The sequence below is a fragment of the Dryobates pubescens genome, chromosome 2 (genome assembly GCF_014839835.1).
Source record: "Dryobates pubescens isolate bDryPub1 chromosome 2, bDryPub1.pri, whole genome shotgun sequence".
Lineage (NCBI taxonomy): Eukaryota > Metazoa > Chordata > Aves > Piciformes > Picidae > Dryobates > Dryobates pubescens.
This window is the reverse complement of record NC_071613.1, coordinates 45,904,346-45,928,765: the sequence shown is the minus strand read 5'-3', so window position 1 is coordinate 45,928,765 and position 24,420 is coordinate 45,904,346. Positions and strand designations below refer to the sequence as shown.

The window sequence follows — 24,420 nt, the reverse complement described above, 5'->3', positions numbered from 1 at the left end:
GTCCTGGTTTTCTTTTTAGCAAACTTTCTTTTTGATGTAAAAGCTCATCTGCTCCTCTCTAGATAAACCTAACTCCGGGGACCTTTGTGGCACTTAAGAACAATTTGGAACTATTGTGCTGTAGAGACTTTAACCCTGAGCTTTGCTGGCTCAGCCCTTGTGGTTAGAAGCAGTCAATAGACTCTGTGGTGCTGAAATGTCACCCTTCAGTTCCATTCCCTCAGGAATTTCCTCAGTGTTTCCTCAGGTTCCTTTTCTGAAGAGCTGAGATGGGGATCTTTCCCCAGTGACGACTTAAGAACACAAATGTGACTTGGTATTTTAAAAGGACAGAGATTAATAGCCAGGTGTTCTGTAATGGCTGTGTCTGTTTCTCCACAAAAGAGATCTTATATGAAAAATCTTCAGTGGTTTTTCCACTTTTGCTGTTCTTTAGGTTCTTGTACAGGCTTGGCCATACTTTGGGACAATCATGGAGAAAACATTTAAAGAAGTCCTTGAACCAAAAATCAGAGCAAAGAACATTCATCTGAAAACGTGCACCTTTACCAAGATCCACTTTGGTGAGAAGGTAACATGAAGCCTTTGCCACTCCTGCAGCTCAGGCTCCTCTCACAGGGATGCAAGAAAAGTCTGATGTTCAGCTCTTTAATAGCACTGATGTCTATCAAAATGGTATTGGTAGAACACTGCTGCCTCCTTTGTGCCTTCCTCACGTTGACTTCAGTGTCTTTACTGTGAAGGAAAAATCATATAGGAGACTAATCTCTTCCCACTGCCTGCCAGTATCACGGGACTGGAGATACAGGGGCACTTATTCACATTTATTGCTGTTGTGCCTTTGCAACAGAAGATTTCAGTGCTTCCTAAGCCTTGTAGCATGAGCTGCTTGCCACCAGCCCTGTATCTGAAAACTGGCAGTGCTATTCACATTACCTCTTTAAGGGAAGACTTGTGTGGTTTACTCATACTTTACATGCAGTTATGCAAAGTCTTTAAGGAATGCTTCTCAAATTGATTGAAGTGAGTAGGATTTTCCAGTTTGGCTTAGCTTGAAAGATACTAACTATGGCCTATCTTGTTTGTTTCAGTGCCCTAGAATCAACGGAATAAAAGCCTACACCAAAGAAATCAATAGGAGACAAGTTATCCTAGACCTGCAGATATGGTAACATTGCATTAAGTGTTTTGTATCTGGTTCTTAACTCACTGCCCATCTGACACCTGTGTGAGAGTTGTCATGCTGGACTGGATATGTAGTCCACTAAGATCAGCATGAAGTGGAGAGGTCCTTATCTTATATTCCTGCAGAATTATATGACATAATCTGTCCTCCAATTGGATGTCTTCAGTACTTCAGAAGTGAGATGCTGTGCACCAGTCTTTAAAGCAGAAAGCAGTGTCACCTCCAGAGGTTTAGGTGTTACCTACTGTGGTTTATAACTGCTGCCCATCACTGCTACCATGGGTATAAAGAATGTGCCCCTTGACTTTGCCATTCATGACAATAAGAACCCAAGTTTTAGAACTGTGCTTCCTGCTCTGACAGCTCTCAGGCATGGAGATGGCCCACTATGGTTCCTGTTCAGTCCAACCTCTGCAGTACTTCCAGAACTACTTGTGCTATTTGTTTTTTAATTCCTTCCTCTAGATTAGTCCTCTTATTTTACTCACCATTTGTTTCATGTGCCACTCAGCACATTTGCTGTTTTTGATTACAACTGCTCTTTGAGCAGAAAACTGCCTCTAGCTCTATTTAACAACAGCAGCAACAACAACAAAATTAGATAAAACATTAGATACCTCCCAGGCTGTTTTAAATGAGCTTGTGTGTTTTGTAAACATCGGAGCCACTGCAGAGCTAAACTCTCTCCTGGTTTAGCCTGCAGAATGGTATTACTGGGAGAATTGCCACTTGCATGCTGCTGTAGCTCTGTAAGTTTAGTGGGCGACTGAGCTGCCTATTTAAATGGCTTTTCTTCATGGTACTGTGAGGGAAAAGCAGTGTGAAATTACAGTGTCTTGGCAACAGCACAGAGCTGCTCAGAACTCCGTCTCCTGCTTAATGTGGCAGTGGCATGGCAGCATCCCCAGCCCTGGCAGAGCACCATTGCTCTCTGCAAAGTGGCATGCTTGATGTTCAGCCAGAATGTGTTGTGCTTCAGTACTGTCAATGAAGTGCTCTTTGTAACAGCCAGACCAGTTTTAGGGCCCTAGGTGAATCATGAGTGCTTTCCATGTTGAGATTGATGGATTTGATACCTTTAAGGCTTTGCAGGAGGTTGCTGCTGTTCTCTGTTAAACTTCTTCAGGCTGCTTCTCCCACATACTCTTTTTTTCAGTCTTTTAACAATCCTCTGCAGAGGGATTCCCCCACCTCCTCATTCCTGTCCCTCTGGCAGATCGTTCGGCATCTCCAAACTTACCAAACACTTCTGTTCCTCATCCTGATGATAACTTAGCCTGAACTGGCATCTGATAACCCAAGTATTTCTGTATTCACACAAGAGTGTTTAGACTACTTTGTGTCTCTGTTGGGAGTCTCTTCTCTTGGGCTTTGTTAAGGACCCAGCTTCTCTAGTGTTACTACATGAACATCAGCTTCTTCAGCTGAGCTGGGTGTTGGGCATTGTAAAGTGTCTGCAGGAGGTAGTGGAGTACTTCCAGGAATGGGAGGACCAAATCTGTGAGCACTGGTGTTATTTACCTGGCCTTTTCTGGATTGCCAAGGAACATGACCTTTTTTTCGTTCCTTTAACCACAGAAATGGGTGATCTCCACTTTTTTTTCTGCAGTAAGGCAAAACCCCTGTTCCAAAACAGCTTGGCTACATAATAGCAGTGTCTGCTCTAGAGCAGTTGGTGTTTGGAGAAGAGCTCGTTAGAGGAGATGGACTTCAGCTCTCCCAGTGTGAAGCTGCTGCCTTTTGCACTGCATCTCAATCACTGCATTGAAAAATGGCTGGATTTGTCCACAGAGCTACGTCCTGGAATCACAGCTCTGAAAAGCAGAGTGATGTGCTTTGGGTGCCAGTGTGGTGCACTTTGCAATGCTGACATCACAGTCACTGACTTCCCTCTCTTGAGTTAGGTTTCAGAGAGGTGTAGTTACATGGCAGTGGCTGTCAAAGGACTAATTGTGTCTGCATGTTACAAACATGACTCCTTTGCCTTGCTGCTTGCTAGCTGTAATTTTGTGGGAGTTCCCTCTCTGGTGAACCCACGTGAGCATGACTTGTTGGCTGGCTCACCACTGCATGCAGCTCCTGCTGCATGTGATATTACTAGTTTCATCCTTTGCTTGGGAACTGTGAAAAATAGCACTTAGGGGTCCCTTACTGGTGTGGGCAATAGCTGTCAGCAGAGGCAGTGATGTAGTAGATCTAGTATTGAGTGGAGTTACCAAAAGAACTTGAGAAGCTGCTTTAATCCTGTTAACAACAGCTTACACGTCTGTAGCTTACATGTATGTAGACATACACTGAGAATGGTTTTGTAGATCACTGTATCGTTACAATCTTGACAGTCTCATGTGAAAGACCTATACTTGAGATTTTTGGCATAAAACCCAAGGCTCAGAGGTGATTACCTGTGAGGCACAGAGAGCTTTTGGCAAAGCCAAGGAGAGGTGCTCCAAAAGCCTCCTTACAAAATCTTCTGCTCTGTCCCTGAGACGATGCACCCGGTTTGTGTAAACGGTGTAAATTTTGTCACAGCTTACAGGGCTGATAAACAGGGTAAGGATTTCTGTGGCATCTAGACTGGAAATCACAATTGCATGCATTGAAGTGTTGCTGGAGAGAAAAGACATCTAGGACCGGATGGGAAGAGTTAACTGCGTGAAATAGCATAAAGGTTGTAAATTGAAACACTGCAACTGTTATTTGCTTTGTTGGACACTGGCAACAACTGAATGAAATCCTCTTGGATTAATTGCTGCAAATTGAAGAACTCATTTTGGCTTCTCATTTAAACTTTCACTGTGACAAAGCTCTATTGGCACCCAGTGTAATGAGCTGGCAGAGAACGTCAAAACTGTAGGAATTAATAAAGTTACAAATAGCTTTGTTTAATTATACAACTAGCTTAGAAGGAAGATTGTGTTAATGTTGCCATGGCCTGTGAGGTTGGTTATTTATGAAATGATGCTCTAACATTAAAGGCTTTAATTTGTGTGTTATGAGCTCTTAAAGTTCTGTTAAGTCACTACCCATAAACAAATATTTGAGAACTTTGCTTGCAAAAATGGAGGCAAAAATCACAGAGTTACACATTCTTGGCAGGTTTTTTATTTTGGAGTAGGGAATGTGTCCATGTCCAAATTACAGTGTGAATTAGTGGCAACTGCTGCGCTCTTTGCTCATATACATGTGGTTGGAGCAAATATCTTGTCCTTTTTCTTTGATTATGGAGTGAAATTATGCATGCAGGAAGCAAGCACAGCGCATTCACTGTGCTGTGGTACCTTTACACCCACCTTTACCTGCAGGGTGTTTTTGTGTCTGCATCCAGAATGAGCTATTTCTGAGAGAACTGAAGGGGAACTTGGTAGCTTCCTTCAATTGTTTTCTGCCAGAGGCATCAACAAATGTGCTAGGTTCTGCTCCCTGGGGAGTGGCTATCCCTTTCTGCATAAGGTGATGTTTGTACTTCAATAAAAGTCTAAGATGGTTTCCAACTTGCCAAAGCACCACACTCTGCATTCTTTTCATTTGAAGCCTGGTGCTCTCCATGGCAACTGACCAAAATCTGATCTTAGTCGTTGTCTTTTAATTCAGTCTCAAGGAAATCAGGTTATTTTTAGTGATACATTTGTCCTTCAAGTGGGCTTTTGGGCTGTGGGCAAGGGTCATCCATGGCCTTTTTGCGTGTGGGCAAGGTGAGGACCCTGTATGTAATGTCAGGATGGTTCTAGATGAGCCCGAGTCACCAGGCTGTGGCATGGGATCAGGCCTTTGTCAGAGAAGGGAGCAAGAGGACAATTCCTCTGACTGAATTTTGAATGAGCCTGTCAATTTCCTCCTTGGTGCAAGCTTGCCTCAGTCAACTGCTGGTCTTGGAATAGAAAAGTAACCTTGAAATACAGATCTTGCATTGAGCAGCTGACAGCAGGGTTTCTCTTGTGCAGCTCTGACCCTTGTTCAATATGTGCTCAACTTTGCCTTTTCAGTTGCTTGAAAATCCATTTCTGCCTGTGGGGTCACATTGTAAATCATTAAACTAATTTGATTCATATCCTGTACAGCCTGAAATTTCTCATTGGACTGTTGCAAACTGTGGAATAACGTGAGCATTTTCTTTCAGTTACATAGGGGACTGCGAGATTCACATGGACATAGCGAAATTTAATCTTGGAGTGAAAGGCATACAGGTGCGTGCGGTGCTAACCTCCTAGCTTCAAGGCTCTGTGTGGTGCGAGGTAGATTGTCCCAATGGGAAGGCCATGACAACTGGGGAACACCCAGCTAGGAGTCTTAGAGTGATTTGCTTTATCTCCTTGTCTTTCAGCTGGGGAGATTATGCCTTCCACAGAAAACACTTAAATACCACTTTTAAGCTTCTAAAGGTGCCTTTTAAATGAGGTGAATGCAGGAGCTTTGAGCTGTTGTGAGCCAGCTTCTGACGCTGGAGTTCAGAGGAGCTCCACGTTGTTAGAGAACTTTAAAAGAGTCTGTTCTGCCAGGGTGTTCATAAACTGGTGTAGATCAGACTAACAACCTGTTCTTACAGTGTTCTAACAACCTGTTCTTACAGTGTTCTAACAACCTGTTCTTACAGTGTTGATTAGGCAGATCACTCCATTCTGAAGCAGTCAGGGTTGCAAAGGTTCCGCTAACTTGGAAAGCATTGTCAGCTATCAATAACACTGATTTGAAGTGTGTGGGGGGAGGTTAATGTTGTTATTAAATTCTAAATAAAATTACTTCAGTTAGTATTTTTTAAATTATCTCTTTCACTGAAAAGTTTGCAGCTTTGAAGCTGCATCTTGAGAGCACTTTCAGACTGGTTTTTACTTGGCCTGTTGTGTTTGCAGTTGTATGGGACGCTGCGGGTGATACTGGAACCCCTTCTAACTGATGCACCATTTATTGGAGCAGTGACCTTGTTTTTTATGCAGAAACCGGTGAGTCAGTGGGGAACTGCACTCTGCAGCCTTCTCCCTCCTCCTCCTGTCTTAATGCATGGATAGATCTTCAGTGACACAAGCAGTCCGTTGCTGGTAACCCAAATGGCATAACTGTGAGTGCCTCGCAGGACAGGTGTTTGAAGAGTCAGTTCTTGATTGTTCAGTGCACCTCTTGAACTCCAGCAGGTGGTGAATTTGCCCTATTCTTTTGTAGTAGTACCTAGAAGAAATATTTGCATCACTCTCAGAATGGGAGGAATTCCCAATGATGATAGCACAGGAGCCGTTTCTTGGGGCTCTGCTGCAAGGTCCCTGGCAGATGGATTTTGAATTTTCCCATTCACAGACTGCATCTTGGAGACCACTCAGCCATGGTCGTGCTTTGAGAGCTTGCCTGTTTAAGGTCATGTGCCTTGTAGTTGAATTGTGGTTTAATAAACGGTGAGAAACCTTCTAGTCCTGTATGAACCAATTATCTTACAGCATGCAGCTTTGTATGCTTGTGGGTTGTCCTCTGCTTGAGTTCACAGTATCACAGTATAACTAAGGTTGGAAGAGACCTCGAGGATCATGGAAGTCATACATTTTTGATCTTGGATGAAGTGGTTTTTTGTGGTTAGATGTAGTACCATCATTTTAGGACATGAAAGAAAAAAAACTTTTGTGAATGGAAACACCAACGCTTGAATTCAGGTGGTGTTTGTAAATCCCCCTGCTCCAGGGCATAGGCCAACCCCTAAGTGAAAGGATGAGGAAACAATTTCAAAGTCTAGGTAGAGCTGTTGGATTTACTACACGTGACACCACAGCATCTGCAAGTGGACTTGCAAGGTAAAACCCAGTGATGCCATCATTTCAGGTATGGCATTTAAAATAGTTAAGGGAATTGATACCACCTGTAGGTTTTAATGTGTAGGAGCAATCACTTACTGGTGTAGGTTCTTTCTTTAAATAGCTGGCCTTGGTTTAGAAGCACTTGTTTCCCCTTTAAATTCTACCTTTCTTCTGGGGTAAAATGTAATGGCCTTGTATAATTTTTCTCCCTGATCTTTTTGTAGCATTTGGAAATCAACTGGGCAGGCATGAGCAACCTCCTGGACATCCCAGGCATTAAGTGAGTGTCTGTTTTGCTTCACTGTATTCTTCTTTAGAAAGCCTTTGGAAGTTGGGATGGCATTCTCTGGTAATGATCGAAGTTATTCTCAAGAGGGGGTATGTGAAAGGTGTTATGCTGATACTCATTTCATCACACCTGGCTATGGAGTTTGCAAAACCTCAGGAGGGTGCTTTTACGTTCTGCCAAAACAGCTTCAATTGCTTCTTTCATTTAGGATGGAAATAGTAAATCTCAAACGACAATGGTCTATGAACTAAACCCCAAGACCTTCTGTTTCCCATGTGCCAGTTACTTGCAAAGATAGATCTAAGTGTCTGGCAGACTGTGCTTGTTTGTTTACCTTTGAGAAAAGGCAAAGTAACACAGAGGTGCAGTCAGTCCCTCTGATGAACTGAAATACAATCCAGGATAAAGAAAACTGCACCAGTTTTAGATGGAGAAATGTTCTTCTCTTTCTGTGTCAGCTGCTCACCCTCTAGATTCTTGATAAAACATAGCTCTTCCCCTGTTGATCTTGCACATAAAACTTGCACAGCAAGGATGAAAATCTTTGTGTTTTTCAGTACTGTAAGTTTCAGACTGCTTCTGCAGTTTGGAGATGCACTTTGTCCTTGTTCCTTAGTGTAAGGAGAAAATTCCTTTAAGCAAAAGCAAAATATACTTGGTCACAGCCTTTCTCCCATTAAATGCAAATGCAGATGCTTCTGTTCCCCCCTCTCTTGCCCTGCAGCTCATGGTTTGCAGACTCATAGGAAGTCTTTAGGCAACTTTAGGTGCCATTTTATGCATTAAAAGGCCTCTGAAGACTTTGATGTTGAGTGAGAGAGAGCTTTCCTTTTCTCTTAATTTGAGGCCAGAGTGGCCACTTGCCCTGAAGTTTGCCCTGAGAACTCCAGTTTTTATCAGAAGAATTAATCTGTGCTTTTCTAAGATAGTTTCCTTACTCCTTGCAGGGAGAGGGTATGTAGGTGTTCCAACCTACAGCCTCTCATATAATTAAGTGCAAATCTGGTGTCCTAGATTCTCATTCCCTGGCTCGCTCACAGAGATTGGAGCATGGTAACCCTTGCTGGTTCATCAGCACCTCACATGAAAGCGAGGAGCCTGACCGTGAACAGGCTGAAGTACAGGTAGAACAAGAGCTCTCCTCTTCAAATTAATTAGGCCTATTTAAGAGAGTGAAAAAAAAAAAAAGGATGTAGTCATCTGTCCTCATGTACAAGCTGTGTTTAGTTGGGTGTACCCTGAGACTTGAGAGAAGGGACACCTGAGCCAAATTCAGTCCTAGTAACCCTAGAGTGGAACATCCCTGCCTTCATATTCTTTGTGTCAGCAGCTCAACTAGATGCAAATTACTGATAGAAGACAACCTAATCTTCCACTGTGATCCATATCCACCCTTGGAGATTGGTTCTGGTGTTAGCTGTCTGCCACATTTCCCCTTACTCTGAGCCAAATGTCACAAGCATGAGTGTCTTTTGCCCATGTGCACTTTTAAGTAAGCACTTAGAATCAGAGAATCATTTAGGTTGGAAAAGACCAAGTCCAGCCATAAACCTAACTATGCCAACTCCACCTCTAAACCATGTGCTTAAGTGCCACTTCTACACATCTTTTAAATACCTCCAGGGATGTTGACTCAACCATTTCCCTGGGCAGCCTGTTCAATGTGTGATAACTCTTTGAGGGAAGGTATTCTCTGTCCCTCGTTTCACAGTGCTCACTTCTTTTGCTGTGCCTCATTCTTTCATTCCAGCTGAAACTGTAATCCCTTGCAGAGATTTAGGTTGTGGTTTGGGTTTTTCTTCCCTGCTTGCAGTGTAATGTCAGACTCGCTCATTCAAGACTTCATTGCTGCACGGCTGGTCCTACCCAACAGGATCACGGTACCTCTGAAAAAGAACATGAACATTGCCCACCTGAGGTTCCCTATCCCACATGTGAGTTTGTTTTTTTCAGTTAGTGTTAGCCTACCTGAGTGTGCATTTGCTGCAGTGTGGATACATGCAAGCTTAATGTCTTAGATTTCTGCATCAGCTGTTTCAACCTGGATTGTAGGCTTTCTGTAGGTAATATTTCAGGGATATGACAGTAGATGTTGGATAGTTCATGATTTGGGGGAGGGGCTGGGAGGTCCTACTCTCTCCACATGACATAAGAATCTGTTTAGACAGAGGTTATTTTACCAGATTAAACCTTTAGTCTCAGCTGAAAATACCACAGATCTTCAGTTAGAGAAGGTAAATAGATGAGCAATGAGGCTGCTTAATTTTTTCACCAATGCTGTGAAGGATTGTCAAAAATGATCTTAAAGGGTGGCATCTTTTTGTAACAGAATTAAAAGAGCACTCAGGAAAACCACCTGACAACGAATCTCCTAAATGCTTAACATACCCAGATCTTCAGTCTCCTTTATCCAGCAAATACCTCATACACTCATAATGTGGCTAAATATAAATGAAGGGCAAAGGGATGCTCCCTATGGCAAACTTGCACCACCAAACTGAAGCTGGATGGCCACGCTGCAATAAAATAAGAACCTGACAATGGGTGCTTAGTTCTCCCTTCAGTCAGTGGGAATTGATCTCTATTCTACACTTGATTTGACTGTGGCTGCAGTCCTGTGTGCATATGTATGTTTCTGTTTTAAAAATAAATTGCAGAATATTTTCAACCTAATTATCTAGATTGGATTATGTATCTGTTTTAGGGTGTCTTTTACTTTTTTCCCCTACAGGTAAATGGTGGGAAAAATGTTTTAATGCAGCTGTCATTGGAAATATACTGCATCAAAACAGGTGTCTTTGCCATGCTGACATGGTGACTACCCTTGCTGCCTGAAATAGCTAGGTTTAGGAGGTAGCATATTATAATTATCCAAAGTTTGCTTTCTCATTACCAATGTTAAATCTTCTTTTATCCAGGGAGTAATAAGGGTTCATCTGCTAGAAGCTGAAAACCTTGTCCAGAAAGATAGTTTCCTTGGTGCAATCCGGGGGAAGTCCGACCCATATGCTCTTCTTCGCGTTGGCACGGCGCAGTACCGAAGCAAGACAGTGTCCCGAGATCTTAATCCTATTTGGAATGAGACATTTGAGGTACTGAACCTTTTGCTCTTTCCATCTGCACAGCCATTCACATCCCTCTGCTTGGAGGACCTTCTCTTAGCTGACTGCACTGGAGCAGGTGGACTTCCTTGTTAGTTGGTTGAGGCATTTGTGTCCCTTAAGTTCAAATTTACATTGCAAACTGGCAGTGGCGTTCAGGTTGGTCTGATTTGCATATGTGGGGTTTCAGAGGAGGTGCAAAACACTGCTTTAAATATCAATCAGTGCAGCTGTATTCTGCTCTATCATTGATTCTTTGCTTATCAGGAATACCAGTTTGAGAGGTTTAACTCAGTTCAAAACCAAGCAAACTGGTTTTGAAATATTTTCACCTATAATCAATTGGATTTGTTAATGCAATCAGCCATGCATGTGTTTATGCAGCTGTGAAATGTCATGTTGCTGTCCACAGTCTGAGGCTATGTGAGCCTATGTCAATACTTTCTAGATTTTAATAAATACCTCTTTCTCCTCCAGTTTGTGGTTCACGAAGTGCCTGGTCAGGACTTAGAAGTGGACTTATATGATGAAGATCCAGATAAAGATGACTTTATGGGCAGGTAAATTAGCATGTGGTGTAGTAACCTCTGCAACGCGACACCCAGACTAGTCATACCAGAAATTTAATGCTGAAGGAAGCTATTCCCTTTGTCCAGATATTGATACCAAGTTATTAGTTCCTAGGGCAACTAACTTTAAACAAGGCAGAGAATGTTCCCAGTAGGGAATCCTAGGAAGCCATCAGAAGTGATAGTTACTGCACCACTTGGGATTTACTTCAGATTTGGTTTAGCTTTGCAAGTATTTCAAGAGGGAGAAGTTGTTATTTGGAGTAGATGTGAGTGTGGGCTTTTTTTGGGGTGGTTTCTTCTTCCCCAAACAGCTGTATTCTGTATGCTTAAATATGCACTGAATGTTTGCTTTTTGTCTTCCAGCTTGCTTATAAGCCTGGTGGATGTAATGAATGACAGAACTGTTGATGAGGTAAAGATCACAGCTCGTTTTTAAGCGTGGCTGGTGGTGTAGGCTGACATGTGCTCCTTTGTCTTTGCTATCTGCTGCTGCATTTCTGTGCTCATAAAGCTTTCCTGAGCACTTGCATTGGTATTTTCACAAAAGGAAAATACCTTTGCTCCTCAGAAAACTTGCAGTAGCTGTTAAAACAATTTTTGCAATGTAGCTGGCAACCCCAGACAGCCCTGAGGTTGCGCTGAGCCAGCAGTGGGCTATCTTGTGTTGGTATCTTGTGTCCTGTATGTACCAAATATTTTGTACAAGGCTACAGATAAAGTTTGGTGAAGCAGTTTGATGGCTGAGGGGTGAAATTCTCTGATCTTATTGTGGTTCACCGTGCAACCCAGTGCTCTACAAACAACACCAAGGTGCCTGTCTTGTGCTGCTGCTGGTTGGAAATAGCCATTTGCTTTGCATGTGCATGGGTATCTTTTATATTTTTCTAGGTAGATGGACATGCTGCAATCTCAGTGTTAAAAATGCCAGCTGAGCCACTCAAAGTAGAATTTATATTGCCTGTTGTACCTTGATGTATGTGTATAAAAATTACTCTGCCTCATAGTTACACTTTTTTGTCTCTGTTCAGTGGTTTCCCTTGAGTAAGACGACAAGTGGACACTTGCATTTAAAACTGGAGTGGCTTTCACTAGTGAATGACCAAGAAAAGCTGCATGAGGTGAGTAGATTTAGAATCATAGAATCACAGAATCGTCAGGGTTGGAAGGGACCTCAAGGATCATCTAGTTCCAACGCCCCTGCCATGGGCAGGGACACCTCACATTAGATCAGGTTGCTCAGAGCCACATCCAGCCTGATCTTAAGATGCTCTTACCTCTTATTTACTTAAAGGATTCAGGTACTCTGATCCCTGTCCAATAATCAACAAAAGGAGTATGTAAAACTGGGAAGCTCAAGCATACTCATGAGAGTTGTTTTTTTTTTCTGACCAAGTTTTGGTGTGAATTCCTCTGGTCTGGACCCCCTGAAGAGGAAGGGTGTTTGCTTACCCTGGGTCCATTGGTAATTCAGAAGTCACTGAAATCTGGCCACAATTTTTACTTGATGTAGCAAAGCTTTTTTGATTCACTTCACAGTGGTCTCTCACAGTTCCCTCCTTTGATAATGTTTCCTCTCCATCTTCATGAAGGATCTCTGTCTGTAATCTGCACTAGTCTTAGACAAAAACCTAGCAATGGTGCTTGGTAGGGCTATGGTCCAAACAGTGTCTACTTTGTCCAGCAGAATTCCTTGAATAAAGCCCATGTCCCAGGGATGCTGCTTCTTCATAATCAATGAAAAGCATTTGAGTTACACTGTAGTGAACAGAATTTGTTTCCAGGCTTTGTTCTGCTGGTGCTGGGTTACTGATATTGATGTATGTGATTGAGCATGATTTTAGGTGTATTGCTGCATAGGGGCATCCAACCAGTTCTGTACTAGGGAGGCTGAAGTGCATTGAGGCTAGCAAATTGTAAAGACTTGCACCTCTTCCTACTGGTCTGCTTAATACCGTCAGGCTTGTGCTCCTCTAAACTGCAAGCTTTAGGAGAAAGGTGAAGAGCTACTTAGATTTCAGAAACTATCCTTTGAATTTGTGCCTTTGCTTTGACCTTGGTGGACGATCACGCCTACCTTATGCTTTGTTTTGCTTTGTTTTTCTCGGCCTTCACAGGATAAGAAGGGTCTGTCTACAGCTATTCTGATAGTCTACTTGGACAGTGCCTTTAATCTTCCAGTAAGTACAAACCACATGCAGGCAGCCTTTACTCCTAACCCCTTTTTATAAAGCCCACAAATTAATTGGTTTTAAATGCTTTTTTTACTAATTCAGAAAAACCACTTTGAATATTCGAATGACTGTGGAGCAAAGAAGATCAAAAATAACAAGTACCTCAAGGTAACATTTATATTCTTTCTCCCATGCTTGCAGAACAGCATTCTGGATTATGCAGTATCATAGCAACTGAAACTAGCTGTGGTTAAAAAGAGTCTCTCCACTGTCAGAATCTAAGTGACCAGGAGTTCAAAATAGTGATTGCAAACCCTCCTTTATCCCAGCGAAAGTCTGTGAGATCCAAGGGGGAATGCAGTGCAGCAATATTAGATGTGTGGTTGTCTTTGTTTTTATTTTATACTTTGGACTGAGAGCCTTCAGACATCAGATCAAGTCATGTTATCTTTTCTGCTGCTGCAGGGGTTCTTTTCATGCTGAGCTGTTCCAGCCTGACCTCCCACATTGGGATGGGAGGAATATGCTTGGTTTTGGTAACCTTCCTGTGCATTGGAGGTCTGATCACCAGATTCCCTCCCCCTCAGTTTTCAGAGGGATTCAGAAGCCTCTCTGTCTTTCCTGCCTCCTCTGTCTCCTTCTGTTTGCTTTCCCCCCCAAAAATACTGCATTTGTCATGTAAGTGATGGGTATAGAGGAGAATGTAATTTTTTTTCTTGACCAAGCTGTACACAACCACAGCTCTGAGCAAGGGATAAAGCTTCCCATTTTCTCTGAGTAGCTCCCTCTTAAATGCAGTCTTTACACTTTAGCTGAGTTACCAGCACTATGACAGACATCACAGTCAACAGTCCTTTACTCTAGACTTTGCTGTATCCACTTAATATACAATGCTGCATCAAGACCAGATCCTCAGCCTTAACTTCTCCAGCATTAGAGCAGAGAAGCCCAGTGCAAGTGGTGCACTTCTGGAAAGGAGCTGTTACATTTAAGTCTTGCTTCTAGCTGCTTTACACCAAGTCACTGAGCCTTCAGCTCTCTTTTCTGTCTCCCACTAACTTCTCACCAATTTTTAACAGCCCACCTGTCAAAACCTACATTCATAAAACTCTGCCTTGAATGTGTTCTCTAGATGGTAGAGTGTGAGGCTGTGCTGTGTTATGGCTGCAGTCTTTCCTGTCTATGGCACTCTTCAGATGTTATGCATCTGAAAACTATGGTCAGTTTTCCAGACACTTATGTCAAGTAAGAGTAGTGGTTTGATGTTGCTTCCTATAAACCAGAAGTGTCTCATCTTTTTTTTTATTCTTTTCTTATTTTATTTCTTCCCCTCTTTCTTTGTGTAAAATGACAGAAGATGGATCGAGAGCCTTCCTCCTTTGTTCTGCTCACGGTAGGAAACAAGACTCAGAAAAGTAAGGTGAGGCTGTTTGACTCTTCTGCTTTCCTTAAATACTTTCTGGTTTATGGGTGACTGAGTCCAAGTAGCCCCCAAGAAGGCTGAGGCTAGTGAAGCTGACATGAAGAGCTGTAGTTTGGGTGAAAGCTGTGGAGGTCAACCAGTGTGTGGAAGCACTGTGTCACTGAGTTGTCTTTGATTAGTGGGTGTCTGATCAGCTGCTGTATAGGTATTTCTGTGCTCATGGCCATGAGGTCATGTTGGTTGAGACACTCTAGTTCTGTGTGGTTTGAAGAGCTAAAAATTATAGGTCTCCAGTCTGGCTCACATCAAGAAATTTGGCTCTGCTTGCATTCTAACCTTCTTTGGGCTTTCCATTTTCCCCACCACATTATTTATCTCTCCCAAGTTAGGTCAGACTTCCAGATATCCCCTGCTCCTTTCTCCTAGCTGCCAGTACTCATGGCCTAGTGGAAGCAGCTGGTTTATGGAGCAGCCTCATCTACAGTCCCCACAGGTGCTTTCCATACTCTTTCATCCTTGAAGTGGATGGTGCTAAAGCTGTGCCATTCCAATGTTCCCACGAGCTCTACACTCCTCAAATTGCCTCTAGCTTTCCTACCTTTCCCTGCCAGCTCACTGCAGCTTAGGGAGCTGGTTCTGGGAGCCTACAGGCTGGAAGCAGCACTCTGACTCTCTGGATGGAGAGGTGGGAGAGAGGGAGCGGTGCCTTGCTGCAGGTGAAGCAGGCTTCTGGTCCAGGCAGCACTGAGTGGGGCCAGCTGCAGCTCACCAGACTTGTTCTTCAGCATTTCCACACCCCGCAGAACTTGTTCTGGGTTTGCCAGAGACATTGCTTCTGCACACTTCTGACCTGGAAATTTCACTCTCACCATATAGCTGGGGTGTAGTATCACTAAATAAAACAAGAGGGTCACCATGCCCCTCTTTGATGATCAGTGTCATAGTGTTCTTTTGCTGCTTACAGAGTAAGCTAACGGACACACCACGATCTTCTTTTTGCAGACCTGCAATTTCAGCAAAGATCCCACATGGGGCCAGGCTTTCACCTTCTTTGTCCACAGTGCTCAGTCCCAGTCACTCCATGTTGAGGTGAGAGAAAAGCCTTTTCCTGTTGAGATTGAGTGGGCATCTGGAGGAAAAACCCTCTTTCCTGGTGGGTGTGCTCTCAGTGCTCATTGTTTCTGTGTGTTTGTCCTGGGGTCCTCCTACTTGAAAGGTGGCAGAAGCACCTGTTGTTGCACAGGAAATGCTGTTAGCTGCCTTTACTCTAGGAGCATGTAATGCATAAAATCTGAGTTCAAAACATAGGACATTTCTGGCTGTGAAGTACAAAGAAAGTTTTATACAGAACTGTGTGTAGTAAAGCCATGAGTATTTCACTGTCAGATACTGCAGCCCTCATAATTCTCAACCAGAGTCCTATCTCTTCATCTTAGCATTTTGGCTCATTAGGAAATCATGTATCTCACTAGCATACATTGCTGTCACAGTTCTGTGGCTGCTCACTCAGCTGCAGAAGTGAATTTGAACTTAGAAGGTGCATTGAGGCTAAATAAACTGTTCCCTAAAAAGCTTGTAAAGGTTTAGACCAGTTGTCATCCCAACTGCCTGGGACATCTTCCTCAAAGTAATAGAAGTCAAGTAAATCCCAGGGCCTAGTTTTTCTGCTGAGGCAGTTCCTTATGGGATTTTTACTCCAAACAGTGTTTTACACTCCTGAATTATTGGCATCACTCATTTGGAAGTCACCATACTTGATAGTATGTCCTGAGGTGAACAAGGTAATTTTTGTCTCTGTCTGAAATACCTTCTTGCCTTGCTGTTGCCAGTGGTATGCTTTCCAGTTTGCTATCTAACGAAAAATGTTCTGCTCCTGCTAGATAAAAGACAAGGATCGGGATAGTGCGCTGGGTACATCAGTGGTATGCCTCTCACACTTACTGAAGGACCCAAACATGACTCTGGATCAGAGATTTCAGCTGGATCATTCCAGTTCAGACAGCTTCATTAAGATGAAACTTGTGTTGCGGGTAAGTTGTTCTTTGCTATATTCATTCAGCTTCCCCAGCAGAAGCATCCAATTCTAACCAGGCAAGAGAGATGAAAAGTGGGTGTGAAAAAGTGGGTGGTATAAAGCAGGAGTGTGACAAGGTGTTTAAAGTGCAATTAAGAGTTTATGGTACAGCTGAGAAGTATACCTGAAGCTTCCTAAACTTCAGTGTGGTGCCATTGCTGAAAAGCTTGTCACGACAAGAAAGAGTTGGAGTGAGAAAATCTGAACTGGGGAATCAAAGCTGGGGGCTGGTCTCTTCTCCCAGGCAACCAGCACCAGAACAAGAGGACACTGTCTCAAGCTGTGCCAGGGGAGGTTTAGGCAGGATGTTAGGAAGAAGTTCTTCACAGAAAGAGTGATTGCCCATTGGAATGGGCTGCCCAGGGAGGTGGTGGAGGCACCATCACTGGAAGTGTTCAAGAAGAGACTGGATGAGGCGCTCAGTGCCATGGTTAGTTGATTAGATAGTGTTGGACGATAGGTTGGACTCCATGATCTCAAAGGTCTCCTCCAACCTGGTTAATTCTAATTCTAAACAGTAGGAGAGACTGACACTTAGGAATTGTTTTCTCTCTGCTCTTGGTCAGTGTTTAGACACTGTTAAATACATACAGAGTAGGATAAGGGAAGAGAACATCACAGCTAACCCCAGAGGCTTCTTCCACCTCTAATGGCAGATTCTTGCTGTTATTGTTTTGATGTGAAATTTCATCCTAGGTGCAATGCAGACATTAACCCCAGTGCTCATTTGTCTTCCTTGTGATTTTTAGGCTTTCAATGTTGAAGAACCCGATCCACAAAGAGTTAAGGTTGGTGTTAATGCCTCAAAGCAAGGCCCTGTGTATGTTGTGGAGAAGGGTGGAAACCAGCAGATGTCTGCCTCTGCACCAAAACCAGAAGTCTCAAAAGTACCCACAGTGAGCAAAGACTCTGCAGGACTTGAATCCCTGCCAAAACAGGACAGCAGGGAAGACCTGGATGCAAATGGCAGTTCAGCAGCACCAAGTGAAACTGCTGCCAGCCTTAATGAGACAGAACAGGAGCAAAATGCAGAGCATCACTCATCATCAACGCTGCATACCAGAGCTGCAGTAGTGCCCACACTGCCAGTCGTACAGGAACTGAGGATTGCACCCAGTGTCACTTCCCTGGGTTCTCTGCCTTCTTCTTGCTTTGAATTAAGTAGCAGCAATCTGGACCTTCATAAGTAGGTGGTTCTTCCAGCTCTGTTGTTCTTCTTTGGGGAAGATTTAGGTTTTATAGGTTGCTGCTGCATGCAGTTAATTCAAGTCTGCTAAATCATTTGGAGTCTTGGGTCAGTTCTTCATAAAGTGATTGGAGACACAAGTGTTCCAGTCAAAAGCAAAGTGAATTGCAGGGTGACTGGCACATCAGATGACAGCACTTCCTTCTCTGGCTTTCCCAAGAAGTGCTCCATATGTTGGCTTTATATTGTTTAAGAGCATCTCACACAGAATGTTCTTGGGATCATAACACTCATGATTTTAGGAGATTGGAAGTCTGAATTTTCCACTTCTGTAAAACCAAACTCTTCATAAGCATCTCTGCCCGCTTAGTTTTGGATGCTGTGTTTTATCCAACAAGCTTTGAGACTCTCATAATGCTGTGAACAAAGTCTTAGTGGATAAGTGTGCTTGTGTGTGAGTGTGTCCTTTCCAGTGGAAGTGTGAGGCTGCAGATAGTCTCCTCTGCTGAGGAGGGTGGAGAGCTCCATATCTCTCTCCTGGGGCACAGAATGGAGCTAGCAGAATCCTTACTGAGCTGAAGCAGCAAAAAGAAGGTCCACCTCAATTAACAGAGTGTCAGAGCAATTATCAACCTGAACATCAAACCCAGCTCCAGATGTACTTCTGGACTGACAAATTTTCTATCTCTGAACAGGACATGGCTTAAACAAGAAAAAAACAATTGAAAAGCAATTTTTAAGCAATGCTTTGGATTTGAAACCATTTTAATAACATGCAGAATGAGATATAAAAATGGACCCAGTTTGCATACACAGATGTCCTTGAAGGAGCTGTGTAACATGCTGACCTGTGCTTTGCTGGTCCATCTACAAAGCAGGTGCTTTTTTGGCCGTTTATGCTGTGGGTTGAAATTACATAGTTGTACAGAAGGCCAGCAAGGCAGTGCTGGCATTAACAGAGTGTTGTGAATGAGGACCCTCTGTGGTCCAGCTGAGGAGAAAGTTCTTCACAGAGAGAGTTGTTAGCCATTGAAATGGGCTGCCCAGGGAGGTGGTGGAGTCGCCATCCCTGGAGGTGTTCAGGAGGGGATTGGACGTGGCACTTGGTGCTATGGTTTAGTAGTCATGAGGTCTTGGGTGACAGGTTGGACTTGATGATCTTTGAGGTCTTTTCCAACCTTATTGATTCTGATTTCTAGATAGCAAACCTTAGAATGCCAGGAAGAACAGTTCCCTGGAAGTTGTTTTTAGTTGAAAACACATCACCAAGTTGAACTGCTGTATCTAAAAGCTTTGACTGTGCAACTGTCTTGCAGTGGGACGGAAATGCCTCTGGGAGAGATCCAGCTGACAGTGCGGTACGCTTCGGTACGGCAGAGTCTCGTCGTGCTGGTGAACGGCTGCAGGTAGTGCTGAGGTTTGCTGGTGTGTATCTGTAAAACAAAGGGACAGAGCTCTCTGACTCGTGTCAGACACTTGACAAAGCTGGAGCAGAATCATGTGCAGTGTAAGCTGCCCAGCTAAGATATGTTAGCGTTGGCTGACTTCAGTTTATGCAGCTTTACTAAGCCCAGTTGAGTGGAAACCGCCAGCTCTGGTCAATGTCAGTAGCAGGTCTCTGATAGTGGCTGGCGAGTGGTGCTCACTGCAGTAGAGATCCTTTAACTTGCATCCACCCAAAACCTCCTCTGAACAGCACTGACAAGTGATGTGTGTCCTGGGATGTCATGATGCCTATCATGACAAGGATTAACACCTATGACTGGGTTTTGAAATGTTATTTTAGGGATGCAAATAAATGGCTGCAACTCAACAGCGAAAATTTTGTTTAATTTCACATGCTTAAAATTTTGTGTTCCAGCTCCCAAGATAAAAGCTTTTGGCCCATGAGCTCATGAAGGGTTAGTCTAAGAGAGACAAGGTATTAAAATGGGAGAACCTGCCTTACTTGTCAACACTGCGTTTCTTTTAACAGAAACTTAGTGCCCTCTTGCAATCGTGGAGTCGATCCGTACGTTCGTATTTACCTGCTTCCAGATAGAAGATGGTCAAGCAGGAAGAAGACCTCTGTTAAGAAAAAAACTCTGAACCCCCAATATGATGAGAAGTAAGAAAAAATTCATTTTGATTAATGTTATAATCTCTGTAGAATGGAAGGGCTTCCTTGTGACTCCTGTCTTATGAACTTCTGCAAGTCTTCTGGAAAAAAACGCCACTTCAACTTTGAAGTACTTAGGGCTGGCCTCGCTCTGGTGTGGTGTTGCCTGTCCCAGTGTAGGAGGTCATACCTCCTTCCAACCCCTTCCTTGATCCTAGCAGGATCAGGCTCGTCTGTTGTTCCTGGGCAGACAGACACTGTGTAACTCCTGTGTAACAGGGAGTTACACCCATGTGTTACTCCCTGTCATTGCACAGGCAATCTTTCCACTTGGGTACCTCCTAATGCCTGCTTCTCTGTCCACGCTGCTTTGCCTGGTGAGTCTTCTGACAACTTTCAAAAGTGAAAGGCAGGATTACAAAGCCTTTTGAGACTAGCCCATTCTTTGAACAGGTGGATGGATGTTGTCATTTGAGAGCTGGTGGCAGCAGGGTAAAATGCTCCTAGCTCTTTGCAGATAGTGTCATGTCCACAGCTCTGCCACTGAAATGGAGACAAGCACAGTAACGCTTGGACGCAGAGCTCTTCTGAGAGGTGTTTTCAATCCCCTATTTAGAGGAAGATACACATGTGAAAATATGTGACTATTGTGTGACCCTGGGTGGCTGAGGTTTTGCCTGTGTTGGGTCCTTTCTGTATAGGTCAGCATAGGACAGAAATGGAGAAAAGATTTAAAAATACTTCATCTGAACACTCGAAAACTAGAGTTGTGGATTTTGCTTCTGCCTCCTCATGTAACTCCACTGATGTAGTGCCAGCATAGCTGTTGGGAGCAGCATCTTTTTCCTCATCCTCAGTATTGACGTGTCCTTTACATCCTCAATTAGGTACAAGGGGTTGAGCAATGCTCAGTTCCAAAACACATTACCTGTTCTGCAGCTCTGACTGGAGGAAAAGCTATTCAGGTGGGCAGAACTTCAATGATTTAGTGTGGACAAAACTCACTTGACACTAGCTGTTGTGCCAGAGGCATGAATCAGAGCCATTAAAAATGTAATTGCCACAGGTTTCAGTCCTTGTCTTAATGTGGTCTAAGCCTACTTTGTGAACTCAGGGGGTTGGCTCAGCTATTTCCTCTGAGTAATGGAGGTTGCATGGAAAACATGCTGAGCTTCATGAAGGGGGGAAAATGATGGTAAGCAGCATCTCATCACAGATGCATGTTTTCCTCCTTCCCCCTGGCACAGTGAACAGTCTAACAGCAGTACTGTAGTCTTTCATGAGGCCTGAAAGATTTCTCACAATGTGAATAAAACCTAACTACAGAGAATTGTCATTACTGTGTCTTCCTTCTCTATTAAAAGTTCTGGCCATGGATGCTGCATTCTGTCCCTGTGTCCTGGCCCATTGATTCTTACAGGATTTTATGTGCTCACTTCAGTTTCTCCTTTCAAACCTTTATTCTAGGTTTGAATTCTTTGAATCTTTGGAGGATGTCAAGAAAAGGACGCTGGACATCGCAGTGAAAAACAGCAAGCCGTTCATTTCACAGGAGAGGAAGGAGCTGGGGAAAGTAAGTTGAAAGCAGCTGCATTACTGGTTGAATAGAGCTGAACAGTCTGAGCAATTCCTGTAACCTTGAAATGCAGTTAAAGTCTCAGTAGCAGGACTAGCAATCTGGAAACAACTTTCTCTGCCACCTTTTCACCCGAAACCAGGCTTTACCTCTGTGGAAGCTTGTGTGGCCTCATGTGATTTGTGTGCAGTGCTGCTTCATTACAGAAGGGTGCTCCTGAAATGAAAACACATTTCCTGGGATCTGCTGCTGCTCATTTGAGGAATGACTCCAACAGTGCAAACACAAAGCTGAGACAGAATTTGCCAACAGTGTTTTAAGCTTTCTGTGAACAACTTTGATTCTGTGCAGAGTAAACCACAGAACAGAATCATAGAATCAGTAAGGTTGGAAAAGACCTCAGAGATCATCAAGTCCAACCTATCACCCAACACCTCATTTCTAACTAAATCATGGCTTTAAGTGCCACGTCCAATCCCCTCTTGAACATACTCACTTCAAGAAGTCTGCAGGAATTTCCACAACTCTTAGATGTCTGAAAAGATTAATATATTTTTATATATATCTATCTACCTATTAATGAGCAACAACCCCAAAACACCACCCAAACAAACCCCAGCAACCAGAATCACTTCTGCAGCAGCAGATAAATCTCCAAGCAGTGCTGCTAAGAAACTGGGCTGCAGGGCTGAGGCTGGCTAATGTCTGTGTCGTGCGAGTACCGGAAACTCATTTTCCCTTGAGCCTGAGCTGCAGCCCCAGGACTTGACAGCAGGGTCTGACTTGGGAGCAGTGTTACCTTAGCTAATCAATTTGTATGCTGAATAATGTACAGAGAAAGCAAATGTGCTTTTTTGAAGGTGCGGATTGACTTGTCACAGGAGGACTTAATAAAAGGCTTTGCACAATGGTAAGTTTTCGTCGCTGCACTTCCAAACCCTGCTTTGGCGGGGGGGAGTTGGCATGACTGCTCTTGGAGGGCTGCTAGATGGGCATCATGTCTGTTAAGCAGGAAGAATTTCCTTTTTTTGGCAAACACAGGACTAACTTGAACTAATCTGGCAGTTTTATCTAAGTTGTGTGCTAAGCCAGTCGCCACTGCCATGCCTGCCCTGTGAAAGAGTTCTAATGAGAGGCCTTCATGTCAATTACAGTCTTCCGCCTATTTTATGTTGCCATAAAAGCCACTGGGACACATAAGTAAAAGAATTATGTTTATTAAAGTAGTCTTGCAACAAATTTTTGCTTGGATAAAGATCTTGACTAACACTCTGATCAGCTATATATATATATGATAAAACTTTAATTACAAAAGCATTTATAGAAATTATTATAATAAGCCACCTCCAGTTTTGCTTCTATGTTTATTGTGGTTCAGAGTTAAACCTTAAGCATTGGTCTGAGGGTAAGATTAAGAACTGTTTTGTCTTTCCTTTCTGCATCTGTAGTTACTAGCAGAAGTCCTTCCTTCTTTCTCCTTCAATGGAGCCCAAGGAATGCAGTGTAGGTAGTCCAGGAGGTTGCCATCCACACAGGCAGTGAGCCAGCACTGGCCCATGGGGTAGGAAAACCACACTCCCCTGGTCCAGCTGGTGTCATTATCACGTACAGATACAGCAATTATGGGACTAGGGGAAAAATGACACATCCAAAGCTCCTGGTAGAGCTGAAGTTTGAAGCCATCTCCAAAGCCTCCTTTGCCACGGTGCCTAGGAAGCATAAGCAATAAGGCTGCCCCAGTTGTTTCTGTTGTCAGATAAAACTTTAAAGTCTTAAACTACTCTTAATTACATATTGTGCTGTCTTGCAGGTATGAGCTGACAAGGAGTAGACGCAAGAAAAATTGATTTCTTCTCCTGTACATAAGTTATTACTTTTCCAGCTTTATATGAATGTACATATCTGTTTTGTAATTAATATTTTGAACAGTCACTGCAAAGTTGAAGCAGTCTCAAGCTTGGGACAGGCAAATGTAATGATCCTACTTAGATCAGCCCTCATTGAAGCTAAAAACCAAAATCAATCAAACCAACCCCCAACACACACTGGGTATAATTTGTCCCTAAATAAGCCCTTTATTTTTGCTGTTTCTGGCATAACTCCCCCAAAGAACCCTTAAGTATGAATATTCTCTTAAGGAAGTGTTGCACCTGGAGAGATTTTAGACTGAGAGCTGTCATTTACTTTGCTTGGAAGTTTTACCTCCCCAGGTTCCTAGTCATCTTCTTTTAACATGGAACCATTGTACTTTTAGAAGAACTCACTTTTAAATGGTGTGTTTTCATTTGAAGGGCTACAGAATGAGTTTGAAAAAACTCTTTAAGACTCTAATAGCAAGAAACTAAGAAATTGTCATTCCACTGTTCAAAAGCATTTTAGCAGATTGTGGCTGCAGGTATGTATATAATGAGCTCCCCATAGCAGGGAGATTAGGTTACCAAGACGTCACTGAGGTTTTAGTTTGTGATGCCTTAACAGGTTTTGTTCTTTGTTACAGTACATTTCAGAATCTTGTAAACCTTGATGGCAAAGCATTCTGCCTGAGCAACAGCAGAGTTTTGTAAACTAAGCTTTATTAATATTACAGCAAAATATACCAAAATATTTTTGGAAGCTTGGTGTATTTGTTTCTGTACAATAAAAATCTGTCTTGCATAAGGAAATTGATCTATGCCTTTCTAAACCTGAGTTTTGAAGTATGACCATGGTAACTTTACAGTTCTGCTAGGCAGAAACCCATCAGCTACCACTACCTGAAGCAAGTTTCAAATACTTTTGGCCTTAGGGTACTTCAACTTAGTCTGCCTCAGCCCATAACTGGGGAGAGCACTCACTAGCAATTTGCTTGCCTCCCAAACTGATCTGAAAATGTAAACATTCTAAAGTAGGTTCTTTAGAAAACCAAGATTAGCAAATGATAAAAGAGTTATGGCTGAGGGAATTAGAACACCTTTATCTTGTACTTACTGT

General features: G+C 43.1%; 1 protein-coding gene across 1 annotated transcript; it reads left to right on the top strand.

Moving 5' to 3' along the window:
• The first annotated feature begins 436 nt into the window (after positions 1-436).
• Positions 437-24,294, top strand: ESYT3 (extended synaptotagmin 3). The gene is made up of 21 exons (XM_054176689.1): positions 437-571; positions 1,092-1,168; positions 5,304-5,370; positions 6,034-6,123; positions 7,185-7,240; positions 9,063-9,183; positions 10,168-10,341; positions 10,828-10,910; positions 11,286-11,334; positions 11,951-12,040; positions 13,037-13,099; positions 13,196-13,261; positions 14,448-14,513; positions 15,519-15,605; positions 16,397-16,546; positions 17,340-17,776; positions 19,093-19,182; positions 19,752-19,883; positions 21,342-21,447; positions 22,311-22,360; positions 23,261-24,294. Exons 1-21 carry the CDS (start codon positions 473-475, stop codon positions 23,295-23,297), a joined length of 2,190 nt encoding a protein of 729 aa, XP_054032664.1. The 5' UTR covers positions 437-472; the 3' UTR covers positions 23,298-24,294.
• The last annotated feature ends 126 nt before the right edge of the window (positions 24,295-24,420 follow it).

Bases quoted from the DNA above. Each gene is read 5' to 3' on its own strand.
- ESYT3 (XM_054176689.1), top strand. From the start codon at position 473: ATGGAGAAAACATTTAAAGAAGTCCTTGAACCAAAAATCAGAGCAAAG. The intron at 572-1,091 runs GTAACATGAAGC...TGTTTGTTTCAG, and splicing joins AGATCCACTTTGGTGAGAAG to TGCCCTAGAATCAACGGAAT. The intron at 16,547-17,339 runs GTAAGTTGTTCT...TGTGATTTTTAG, and splicing joins AGATGAAACTTGTGTTGCGG to GCTTTCAATGTTGAAGAACC.